This window comes from Telopea speciosissima, chromosome 2 (genome assembly GCF_018873765.1).
Source record: "Telopea speciosissima isolate NSW1024214 ecotype Mountain lineage chromosome 2, Tspe_v1, whole genome shotgun sequence".
Taxonomy (NCBI): domain Eukaryota; kingdom Viridiplantae; phylum Streptophyta; class Magnoliopsida; order Proteales; family Proteaceae; genus Telopea; species Telopea speciosissima.
In genome coordinates this window covers 49,897,206-49,909,661 of record NC_057917.1, presented here as the reverse complement: position 1 = coordinate 49,909,661, position 12,456 = coordinate 49,897,206, and the positions used below count along the sequence as shown (strand labels likewise).

The 12,456-nt window shown below is 38.7% G+C and overlaps 2 protein-coding genes across 2 annotated transcripts in view; one reads left to right on the top strand and one right to left on the bottom strand.

The window, feature by feature from the left end:
* Positions 1-380: 380 nt before the first annotated feature.
* On the top strand, positions 381-2,409 carry LOC122649901 (pentatricopeptide repeat-containing protein At5g06540). Its single transcript, XM_043843156.1, has one exon. It carries the CDS (start codon positions 454-456, stop codon positions 2,338-2,340), a length of 1,887 nt encoding a protein of 628 aa, XP_043699091.1. The 5' UTR covers positions 381-453; the 3' UTR covers positions 2,341-2,409.
* Positions 2,410-7,508: 5,099 nt separating this feature from the next.
* LOC122653284 (protein downstream neighbor of Son-like) overlaps positions 7,509-12,456 on the bottom strand; it is a 53,116-nt gene continuing 48,168 nt past the window's right edge. Inside the window, exons 14-15 of the mRNA XM_043847259.1 lie at positions 8,360-8,559; positions 7,509-7,924 (exon numbers count right to left, since the gene is read on the bottom strand). Coding sequence (XP_043703194.1) covers positions 7,711-7,924; positions 8,360-8,559 — 414 coding nt within the window. The 3' untranslated portion in view covers positions 7,509-7,710. The remainder of the gene's footprint in view (positions 7,925-8,359; positions 8,560-12,456) is intronic.

The window sequence follows — 12,456 nt, the reverse complement described above, 5'->3', positions numbered from 1 at the left end:
CAATTCATACTTGAACAAATATAATATATAGTTAATACAATTCATTTTACTAATTTTATGTTTCAAGTATGATACAATAATAGTTATTTATTAAATTAATTATTATGTTATTACTAAATTCAATTGATGCATGGACTAGTATTCAAGTAAGAGGCACCATTTTCTATATGGTTTAGAACCACTCAGTTTTGCGGTGCAATTCGAAACTGAACCAAGAAAAGAACCTATTAAATCAAAATCGGATCATTTTTCTGTGGTGGGTTTCGGTTCAATCTTAAACGGTTGATTCTGGTTCGGTTCCATTTTGACACCCTTAATTGGATGGCGAATTTGGTAAACCGAAACGCATTTATAGGTAATCTTGTAATTTTTCCAAGAAAAATTCCCGCTCTGGTTTAAATCACATTTTTAGTTTTTTCTGAAGATGTCCCAAACCATTACATATTTCTAACTATGAATGGTTGTGTTAGCAGAAGCAGAAGCAGTAGCAGCTCACTGGTCAGGACTCTTGAATTAAAAGACCCAAAGCTCCTATTAGTGGAAATCTGCTCCAACCTTTCTCACCTGAAAGAGATACATGCCCACTTGATCAGAACCCATATCATTGCAGACATATTCGTAGCCAGTCGTTTGATAGCCTTCTGCACAAATACCACCCACGGAACAAGCTTACTGGATTACGCCCAACGACTCTTCTCCCATATTCATAACCCCAATCTCTTCATCTACAATTCAATGATAAGGGCATATTCAAGCAGCAAAAATCCAGAGCAAGCCCTCCTAATGTACAACGAGCTCCAACGGGCAGGCCTTCTTCCAGACAATCTGACCTTCCCTTTTTTGGTTAAATCCTGCACCCAATTTGATAATCTGCAAGTGGGTACACAAGCCCATGGTCAGATCATCAGGCACGGATTCGAATTTGATGTGTATGTGCAGAATACTCTGGTCCACATGTATGCAACATGCGGTGATATAAAGGCAGCAAGCCAAATCTTCCATAGAATATCTCATTTGGATGTAGTTTCCTGGACCTGTATGGTTGCAGGGTACAGCAAATGTGGGGATATCAAATCAGCACGCAAGTTGTTCGATAAGATGCCAGAGAGGAACTTGTTCAGCTGGAGCATAATGATCAATGGGTATGCCCGAAACAATCATTTTGACAAGGCAATTGAGCTGTTCCATGTCATGAAATCCGAAGGTGTAAGAGCCAACGAAACAGTTATGGTTAGTGTGATATCTTCATGTGCCCATATGGGTGCCTTGGAACAAGGAGAAAGAGCCCATGAATATGTGGTGAGGAATAACCTCACGGTGACTTTAACCCTTGGAACTGCTCTTGTTGATATGTACGGGAGGTGTGGAAGTATTCAGAAAGCCATCTGGGTTTTTGAACAACTTCCAGAAAGGGACACAGTGAGTTGGACGGCTATAATTGCAGGGCTGGCTATGCACGGCCATGCTGAGAGGTCACTCCAATATTTCTCAGAGATGGTTAAGACGGATCTGAAACCAAAGGACATCACCTTCACTGCAGTTCTGTCAGCTTGCAGCCATGGGGGGTTGGTAGAGAAAGGTTTCCAAATTTTTGAGAGCATGAAAAGAGACTATGGGCTTGAGCCTAGGTTGGAACACTATGGCTGCATGGTTGATCTTCTAGGCAGAGCTGGGAAGTTAGAAGAAGCTGAAAGATTCATACTTAAAATGCCTGTGCAACCTAACCCACCAATTTGGGGGGCATTGCTTGCAGCTTGTCGCATTCACAGAAATGTAGATATTGGAGAAAGAGTGGGAAAGATTCTGATTCAGTTGCAGCCAGGCCATAGCGGGTACTACGTGCTTCTTTCCAACATTTATGCTCGTGCAAATAAGTGGGACAATGTCACGCGATTAAGGAAAATGATGAAAGACAGAGGAGTTAAGAAGCCACCTGGTTATAGCTTGATTGAAATAGGTGGGACTGTTCACTGCTTCACTATTGGAGATAAATCACACATAGAGATTGAGAAAATAGAGGCAATGTGGGAAGAAATTGTCAGGAGAATAAGATTGGTGGGATACGCAGGGAATACCATAGATGTACTGTTTGACATAGATGAGGAGGAGAAGGAGAGTGCTCTGTACAGGCACAGTGAGAAGCTTGCAATAGCATTTGGCATGATGAAAACTGATGCTCAGACAACTATCCGGATTGTCAAGAACCTAAGAGTATGTGAGGATTGTCATACAGTAACCAAGCTTGTTTCCAAGGTCTTTGGGCGCGAGTTAATTGTAAGGGATCGGAACCGGTTCCATCATTTCCAAGGAGGTGCCTGTTCTTGTAAGGATTACTGGTGAAAAACATGAACTTGAAATGATACATAGTTATCTCTCTAACAAGATACAGAAATTCTTCATCTTCTATTTTGGAGGTGGGAAAGGGGGGGGGGGAGGACCAAATTCAAATAATGATTTGAGCACAAAGAACTCCTTACCCTCTTAACTGAAGTGAGAAAAGGAAAGGAAGGAATAATAGGATGTTAACCAAGTATAGATAATGTCAAAACCCAAAGCACTTCTGGCCTGTAAACAGGCACACAGTTAGATACACAAGACAAATGAAAGGAATTGCAGCTGATCATTCAGACATACTAGTCTCAGACATGACCAAAAAGGGCGTACTGAGTGCACGAGGCTCTCGCTACTGCAGGGTCTGGAGAGCGGCATGTGTATACACCGATGAAATCATTGGAGGGGACAGTCCAGAAACAAAAGCATTCCAGTGATTTGCAGTCAATTCAGTCAACAGAACAACAGGCTCTGTGGGAGTTTAAGCTCAAAGCAAGCAGCACATCATTGTTAGGGGTCATTGTGGGGGTGCGATGTCTTGTATTCCGTGGCTTGCATAAGTGGGCTGATTCCAAAGGGCCGTTAAGAAGCCATAGGGCCTAAGGGTATTTTGGTAAAATACCTATATAGGGTTTCGTTATATATTTGTAGCTAGGGTTCTTTCTCTGTATGCAATCTGAGATAGGTGTGAGGATGAGCAGCTGTAACCCTATTCTCCATTTATAGTGAAACAGATCTCATCTCACCGTGGACGTAAGCAATTTTGCCGAACCACATAAATCTTTGTGTGCAACTGTATGATTGTTGTTTGCGATTTCCTTTCTTTTCTACAATGTTTTAGGTTCTTGTTTTTCTACAGTCATCACGGATGACTTCCTCCAATTGTGGGGTAGATCAACATTGGCATTTCCTGGCTTTCCCAACAATTTAAAAACCATTATCTTGCCTGATGACAGCACCTACACTAGCTTTGTCAAATGCTTGATCCCGGAGCCGTCTCAGAAAATATTTACACCATTTGAGGTTGGACAGTTGCTTTGAGAGAGAAAAATCATTCATTGAATTAAGTCCCAGAAGTAATTTCTTTTGCTTGACTAGCAATAGCCTTCAGAAACTCTATTTGCAATTGAAGAATGAATCCAACTTGTTTTGTTTGAAGATGACATTGTTTCTTGCCTTCCAAATAAACCAGCCGAGATTGGCCATCTCTCCAATAATAAGAACTGATTATATGGTTTTGGGTTTGCCAAATTTGACCAGAGCTTTCTACCTAGCCACCAAACATATGGTTAATGTCTTCATTTGTGATGACTAGTACTAAAACGAGCCAAGGATTCTTGCACATTGGTAGTTGGCTACAGCTTAGAGAAATTAAGACTCACAAGGCAAAGTGAACGAGTAAATCAACAGCACCTCAAAGCAGCGTCACAAAGGCTGCATTTTGTTGCAAGGGAAATTAAAGGGAAGGGAAGTGAAAATTCTTAAACGTAAAAAGGGAACTTTGGTAATCATTATCCAACATACGATTATATAAACTACTTAAATTTCTTATCATATTCAGTAACCCTTGTTTGTTGAACTGAGAGAATGATCCCTATTGGATGCCATATCCAACAAGAAAATAGGGATCTTTGATTTTGTAGAATGCTTTATTATGCAAATTGAGAGAAAGCCCCTTCAGAGTACTTTTTTGTGGGAGAGGTAATGATTTATACTTCATTAGGCATATTTGAGTTCTCCCTGATAAGTTATTAGAAATGTTAAATGATTCATAACACATGGAGCCAAGGTTTTGATATATGGCCGTATGAGACGGATCAGCAATATCAGGTTGGTTTGGATCGTTTTACCCCCAACAGTACTGATATTACTAATTGTTGGACCATTTTAACCTCCGACGATACTGACACCACTGAACCATATATAGGTATCGGTATCTGTCGATATCAATAAATATTAATCGATACATTACTTTCTACCCAAAAAAAAAATGATACATTACTAATACCTAAATCCATGCATGGAATTCTAATTTTGTAACAAAATCACAAAAACTATTTGTAAGGACATGTAATTGGACACACTCTACATCATGCCTTTCCATTGATTGAGAAGATGATGTGGATGAGAATCTTTTCTTTACACCTTTTGAATTTGGAATTCAAATTACACCTAAGCTGTACCATAATGTATTTGATCCATAAGGTATGATTTAGGGATTGATTGGTGATTAACTCCAAGATGGAAATTCATATCACTAACATTCTCTAAAGCTATGTTTGGATGCCAAGAAAAGACAAAAAAAAAAAAAACATAATAAGATAAAAATCATGATAACACAATGGTTGATTTATGTGTCTCTCTCTGTCAAATTGAAAATTTTATGAATTTTTTCTTTTCTTTTCTAATCTTGATATCCAAACATAGCCTAAAAGAGTTTTGGAGAAGTATTCTGAGAGAAATTGATGAATCAAGTCAAATGTGTACTACTCTCTTTCCTAAGAAATTTGATTCCATAGGTTCTCTCTCCCATCCCTCTCCATCAACCTCCTCTCTCCCTCTCCCTTGTGTGTGTGAGGTATAGCACTAAGGTTTTGTGAAAATCCTAGTGGTTGGTGGTGGCTTACTTGACGGGAACAAAAAGATAAGGTTGTGGGAAGAATTGTTCATGAAAGGGTTAAGATCGCGTGGAGGGTTTGCATTTGTGAGACTCAAGATAACCGCAATCCCTCTTTCTATGTTGATAAAATAGTATGATCCATGTCTGCTCCCTAACAAATGGACCCCCTCTTACTATGCTTAAATGCTATGAGAATAATCATTTGGATATGCAACATCTTCTGGTTGAAGCAAACAATTATTGGGATATAGATAAATTGAAGGTAGTTTTCTGAGAGAGAATCAGTATAATTCATCCAAATATAAGGATTCTTTGTTTTCTCATTGTTAGATTCTTATAAATACAAAGTCTACCATTCAATCTATTCGAATAGAACACAACACTTCCCCTCCACTTTATCATATAAAGTTAAGAAAGTCTACCATTCAATCTATTCGAATAGAACACAACACTTCTCCTCCACTTTATCATATAAAGTTCTGAAAAGCTATGGAAGTTGATCATTAAATTTTAAGATACATGTTTTTTCGCGATAGATGGAGAAATGCTAACCATCTATCGCATAAGTGATGCCATCTTCAAATAAATAATATTTGTTGGAGGCAGTCTGAATGGAAAATCATCGTCATGTTGTCCATGTAGCAGAAAAAAATAGTGGCTATGTGGGAACTGGGAAGGGTTCCTGTTGTAAGGCCCCGTAGTATTATTTATATTATTTTTTATTTCTGTGCTAGCAGGTGTGGTGTAGGAATTGCCAGTAGGAGCCAGTTTGGGATAAAGACTATTGTTTGGTGAGTGTTCAGGAGACTGTATTGTGACTGTGTAGTGGTATGAGACACTACATAGTTGTTTTACATTGTTTAAAATATTATTAATAATAATGTACATTGTTGAAATAGAAGATTCCTAATGAAATGATACTATTGGCTTAATATATATATATATATATATATATAAATTCTAATGGATTCGGTTTGATTTTACTTGGTTTGGTTCAAGTGAACCATTGGTCCAACCATGGGTTCAGATGAACCCAAGGGTTGAGGATGGATTGAATTAGGCTTGGGCTGCTGCCAAGTAACAAGGAGGAGGTGTATTAATAGGAGTAGGAGGTGGCTGATAAAGCTGCCTAGGTGAAGCTGGTGGTGGCCTAAGTTGGTGGGTGACTAGTTTAACTAAGGAGATAGAGGGAGAACCGTGTTGTTGGAATTCTGAAGCTAAGGAAAAGAAGAGGAAAAGGAGGTTGATTAAGGAAAGAAAGAAGAAGAAGAAGACAAGGGGAAATAGGAGCAACTTTTGAAGAATTGTTGCTCGAAGTATGGAGCTGCCTATGTTGTTGTGGAGCTAAGGAAAAGAAGAAAAAAGAGGAGGAGAAGAGAAAGAGGAAAGGAAAGATAAGGAGCTGGTTGTGCTGAGAAATTCTAAGGAGAAAGAGTTGGGGATTGAAAGTAGTTGCAGGAATTTTGAGCAAGAGGAAGAAAAGGAAGGGAAGGAGAAGAAAGAATTGCAGCAAGATAGTTGTTTCTGAAATCTAGAATTGAAAGGAAAAGTTGCTGAAATGATGAATTCAAAAACTAAGGGAGAAAAAGAGGAAGGAAGAAGGTAGGCTGTTGGTTTAATTCATAATTTATTTATCAAAGTAATTAAGCTGGTATGCTTTTAATAGAATTATAATCTAAATCACATGCTGGTGTAGTGAAATAGGAGACTGAGTTAATGAGTTCAAGATTGGAAGAGGAGTTGGGAAGGAAGAGGCGCTCAACTGAATTGGGTCCATAAAGGTAAGAAATCTGAATCAATTATTTTGAAATTATGATAGGTTTAGAAGACTATAGTGAGCTAATGAGTTATTAGTTTGAGTATGAATGTAAGGGGTGAAAAATCCCAGCTGAAAACCCAGCAGAACAGAGGAAGAACAGTTCTGTCGAATTACAATTTTTAGCAACCGACAGGTCACTGTGACCAAGGGTCTGAAACAGAAACTTATTAGTTTTTGCTGGTAAGAGTGCAATCGACTGGAAGACCTAAAAAGGGCAATTTTGGGGACTTAGTTTGCTGGTCTATTCTTATGTAAGAATACTTGATTGAAACAAGAATAATTGAACATTTGAAGGTTTTAATTGCCAAGAACAGAAATGATGAGTTGATATGCATAATCGATGGATATTGTATATTGTTATGTATGAATGAAATATGTGCTGATAGTTTGCCGATAGGAGTGCAATCAATTGAAAAACCTAAAAAGGGCAATCTTGGGGACTTAGTATGACAAACTTGGATCCTATCTAAACTTTTAGATAGTTGGTCTATTGAAGGTTGTGTTTACAAAAAAAAAAAATTTGCTGGTAAAGGTGAGTTGATATACATAATCAATGGATATTGTATATTGCGATGTATGAATGAAATGTGTAAATAACCACTGAAACGAAATGTAAAACTAAGATTTTTTTACATAATAGTTTTACATCCAAAATGTGAATGTTTTCACACTTTTCTTCGGTTATTCTTTGTGAAAGGTATTAATTTATGGTTTAACTCTACCCTAGGAATAACCAACTTACAGAACAGACTTTGGTAATATCATATGAAATCAATTGTTTAATGACCAATTTATTATCTCAAACTTGTATTTTTACATTTAGAATATTTAAATAACCATTACAGTATCCTATGTAGGAAATAGCAATTGAAGGCAACAAAATTTACCCCAATACAGCAGCTCAATATAACATCTCTGACACATGCTCTCTGGGAACAAGTCATATAGGTAAAAGAGAAGCAGTGTAAGATCCATCACTATACTTGAGGCCACGTAATGAGGCAGAGTGCAAACAAGGATTAACCACTGCTTCTGGGACACCAAAGGCATTGGTGCATTCCAGCAAGCCTTCACCTTCTGTTTGAGGATCAGATTTGCAGGAAACAGATTCAAGAGCAACATTTAAGCCAATAGTGAGAGGTTCAGTTGTAAAGCTGCATAATAACAAGAAAGCAATATATAAGCCACTGCAAATGAAAGCAGGTGGGAGACTAATATGACTGCATACTAATGCTTCTCAGACTTAAGTAAATCCTGAGCCACCTGGGAAATGACAGGTCAAAGCATATCCGATCACACAATCCAATGTTACAACATGCTGCCATACACATTATAGTTTCTGGCTCTTTCTGCACAAAGAATGAATCCAATGGATTGTTGGGTAAGAGTTGCAAGTGATGAGGACACACGCTCTCTAGTAATTATTTTAGAAAGATTTCAAGCCTCGTTTACCATAATCTTTAAACCACATCTATCCTTGTTATTGTGACTACATAACTGAAGAAACTATCCAATTTCTAAAGATTTATCTGATGTGATCTATACATGTCAAATTCTGCAATACCAGAAAGTAGGAGAATTTACAGTACCTTGCCTGAAAGTTTCTCCCTTCAGAACCCATTGCCGCACATACTCCACTGATAATCCATGGGGGAAGGAATGTATCTTTGATTTCAATACTATAGCTGATCCCAACTGATGAGCCTTGATTGGATTCACCATCATCGGTATGGGAAGCTCTAACAGGGAAAGCAACAGTGTCGGCTCTCTTCATCTCCCGGCATTTCACCTACAAAACAAAGCTATAATACGCTATTCCAAGCAGGTCTATCAACGGAAATAGGAAGGAAAGAGTCTAATTCATAAATCTAGAAGTTAACTTTTCTAAATCTCTAGGTAATTGCTCAAGTTAGTGGAACAACCACAGGATTTAACTAGGAACACTTCAAAAAAAAAATTTAGGTGAATAAATAATTCATTACCAAAGAGAAGAGAAAAACAACAAGGGGGCCCCTAAGAGGGGAATATACAGCAAGAAAGCAAAGCAAGGCTAGACCCTTAGGAGGGAGGGGGGAAGGTCCCAAGAAACAACAATATGCTTGTTCTTTGGGGTATCGATACAACGAGAGGAGTTCAAGGAAAATTTGTTCCCAATATCAAAAGAGATGGTGTCCCAAATCTGCTGAAAGGATCTAAAGTTGGGAGACCATTTCCTGATATTTCGCTTCATCCAAATATGGTTGATGGCGGCACTTTAACATTAAATATGCATTAAAGCAAAGAAAAAAAAAATGAATGTTTTCTTCAGCCTGCAGGCTGCAGCAATGTCTACATAACAGAAGTTTATATTGCATTTTGTACAGCAATAGTTGGATTAGTCATTTGAAGGAACAACAACAGAACTAAGATTAGAGTCTCCATTGAAATTGAGAATAAAAGAAAGTCTTCAAAGCCATATTGCAATTTTTCCAATTTCTGAAGCCCTGTTGATGGAATCCCTATGTGGATTCGCTTAAGGTCCCACCCAAGAAAAACACTCAAATCCAAAGTTGAATGGCAAAACAGTAAATAAATCAATGTTTATAAAGAGGGTGACAATTCTGTAAATATATGAGAATTTTAAAAGGATTGGCAATATGGTAATTTCTAGTAACTTAACTTAGCAGAACTTTTTTTTTTTGGGTAGAAATTTAATTTAGAAGAACCAAAGGAATATGGGTGTGAGAACGAATGGCCAAGGGACAAACTAAGAAATAAAATCAAAGTAAGGACCAAAGAGGATATCAGAAAAGAAAAGGGTAGAACTGGAAAGAAGGAATTAAGTAATAAGTACCCAGCCTAGTCGTCTTCTTCTTTGTAGCCTGCAGAACCAACAGAGAAAGGAGACTTGCGATGACTAGTCCCTCAACCAGGGCTTCGATTCTCCAGGAATTCGAAGAGTAAGTTCACAATCTTTCACTGTATCAATTCCAAACATCAGCACAGCCCCAATTATGAGTGTCAACCGGTCGGGCTCGGTCAGGCCTAGCAGGGCCTCACGGTGCTTAAAGCCTGCACCGTGACCGCCCGTTTAAGTCTTCGGGCTGGGCCTGGTCGGGCTTAGTTCTGGTTTCGGGCTATAATCGAGCTACTGTAATCAGCCCTTAACAGGACTGTGGCCATGTTTACCTCTAAACGGGCCTTAACAGATTAAAAGTAATAGAATAAACAACTTATCTTTTTCTTCCTCGCTACTTAGGTTTATTAGTTTTGATCAACGGTGGAAAAAAAATCCTAATCATGTGGTCCTCAAAATATGGTTAAATAAGTTAATCAAGTTATCAATTAAAGTCCACCGTCTTCTCGGCTTACTCATGCTACATGGAATCAAACTACTGAATCAATTTTGTTATGAAAGTGAGTAAGAACATATTATAACATATGTGTGTATTAATAACCTAATCCATCGACCAAGAGGTGAAAATTTTCAAGACCCATATTAAGTTAAAACCTGATCGATCAAGGTATCAATTAAAGTCCAACGTCTTTTCAGCTTACTCATGCTACATGGGATCAAGCTATAGTTAAAGCTTCAATTGATCGATTCTAATGAGAGATTAAAGAGTTAACAACAATGAGGAAGGAAAGGGGAAGAAGAGAAGAAGAGTTGGGAGAGAATCGGTTGTGTGTGTTGAGTGATTCTCAACACACATATTACTTCATTAATAAACTCTTCCAAATTACATAGACCTCCCTAGGGAGGTAAAGGGAAATAAAACAAGAAAAAGAAAAATACAACTTGGTCATGTCTTATAATAGGACAATGACAGAACTATCCTTATACAAGATATTCTAACAACTCTAACACTCCCCCTCAAGCTGGAGAATAAATGTCATACATTCCCAGCTTGCACAATAAGGTACTAAATAGACTAGGATTGAGACCCTTGGTGAAGATATCTGCTACTTGATCACCTGCCTTCACAAAGGGAGTACAAATGCACCCAGAATCCAGCTTCTCTTTGATGAAGTAACGATCAATATGCTTGGTTCGATCATGCTGAACCAGATTATGGGCAATGCTTATAGTAGCTTTGTTGTCACAATAAAGTCTCTTTGGCCCTTCAGTTTCAAGGCTCAAGTCTTAGAGAAGTCTCGTTAGCCATATAAGCTCATATACTCCATGAGCCATGGCCCTAAACACGGCCGCTACACTGGATATAGCTACAACTGGTTGTTTCTTGCTCCTCCAGGTAACTAGATTACCACCCACAAAGGTACAGTACCCAGAAGTAGATCTCCTGTCAAAGACTGAACCAACCCAATCAGCATCTGTGTAGCCTTCAATCTGCAAATGGTCAAGCCTGGCAAATAGAAGACCTTTTCCTGGACAGGATTTCAAGTATCTAATGATGCGATACACTGCATCCAGATGTCCACTCCTGGGAGCATGCATGAACTGACTTACCACTCGAACTGTATAAGAGATGTTTGGTCGAGTCAAGGAGAGATAGATTAGTTTCCCAACTAATCTTTGGTACTTGCTTGCATCTATAAAAGAAGAACCACATTCATCGCCAAGCTTATGATTCGGATCAATGGGGGAAGTTACTGGTTTGCACCCCATCATGTTTGTCTCTTTTAGAAGATCCAAGACAAATTTCCTTTGGCAAATGTTGATTCCTTTCCTTGATCTAGATACTTCAGTAGCCAAGAAGTATTTCTAGAGTCCAAGGTCTTTGATCTCAAACTGTTTAGCCAGATAAGACTTCAATCTGTTTATCTCAACAACATCATTCCCAGTTACCACAATGTCATCAACATAGACAATGAGAGCTATAACAATACCATTACCTCTCTTGATAAACAAGGTGTGGTCAGCTTGACTCTGATAATACCCATTCTTCAGGATGGCTTGTCTAAATCTCTCAAACCAGGCCTTAGGAAACTGCTTGAGGCCATAGAGAGCTTTCTTCAAGAGACACATTTTCCCTTCAGCTGAGGGACACTTAAAACTAGGTGGAGGCTGCATGTACACTTCTTCTGCTAAATCTCCATGAAGAAATGCATTCTTCACATCTAATTGGTACATTGGCCAATCGTTATTGGCTGCCACTGAAAGAAGAACCCTGATTGAGTTATGCTTGGATACAGCCTATAGGGGCAAAAGTCTCCTTGTAGTCAAAATGCCATACACCTGACTATACCCTTTTGCAACCAGCCTAGCTTTGTATCTTTCCACTGTACCATCGGATCTATACTTGATTGTATAAACCCATCTACATCCAACTGAAGTTCTCCCTCTGGGAAGATCAACTAGTGTCCAAGTATTGTTCTTCTCTAGAGCCACCATTTCCTCAGGCATTGCTTGCATCCATTTTGGATAAGATAAGACCTCTGTGGCATTTTTGGGAATGGAAGAAGACTCAAGGGCAGTGGAAAAGGCAATACCTGTAGGAGAAATAGAGTCATAGGAAACAAACTGGGCTATGGGGTTAGTACAGGCTTTCTTCCCCTCTCATAGCAATGGGAAGATCTAACTCAGAAGGAGAAGAATTACCTGATTGAGGAGGATGAGACTGAGGATGTGGATCCAAAGAGGGGTTTTGGCAGGGTTGCTAATACCATGGTTGCTTCCCTTTTCCCTTCAACAAGCATTCATGTTTGAGTTTAAAATAAAAACCGCAAGCGTACGGGTCAATCGTAG

Excerpts from the sequence above, each read along its gene's own strand:
- LOC122649901 (XM_043843156.1), top strand. The coding sequence starts at position 454 with ATGAATGGTTGTGTTAGCAGAAGCAGAAGCAGTAGCAGCTCACTGGTC.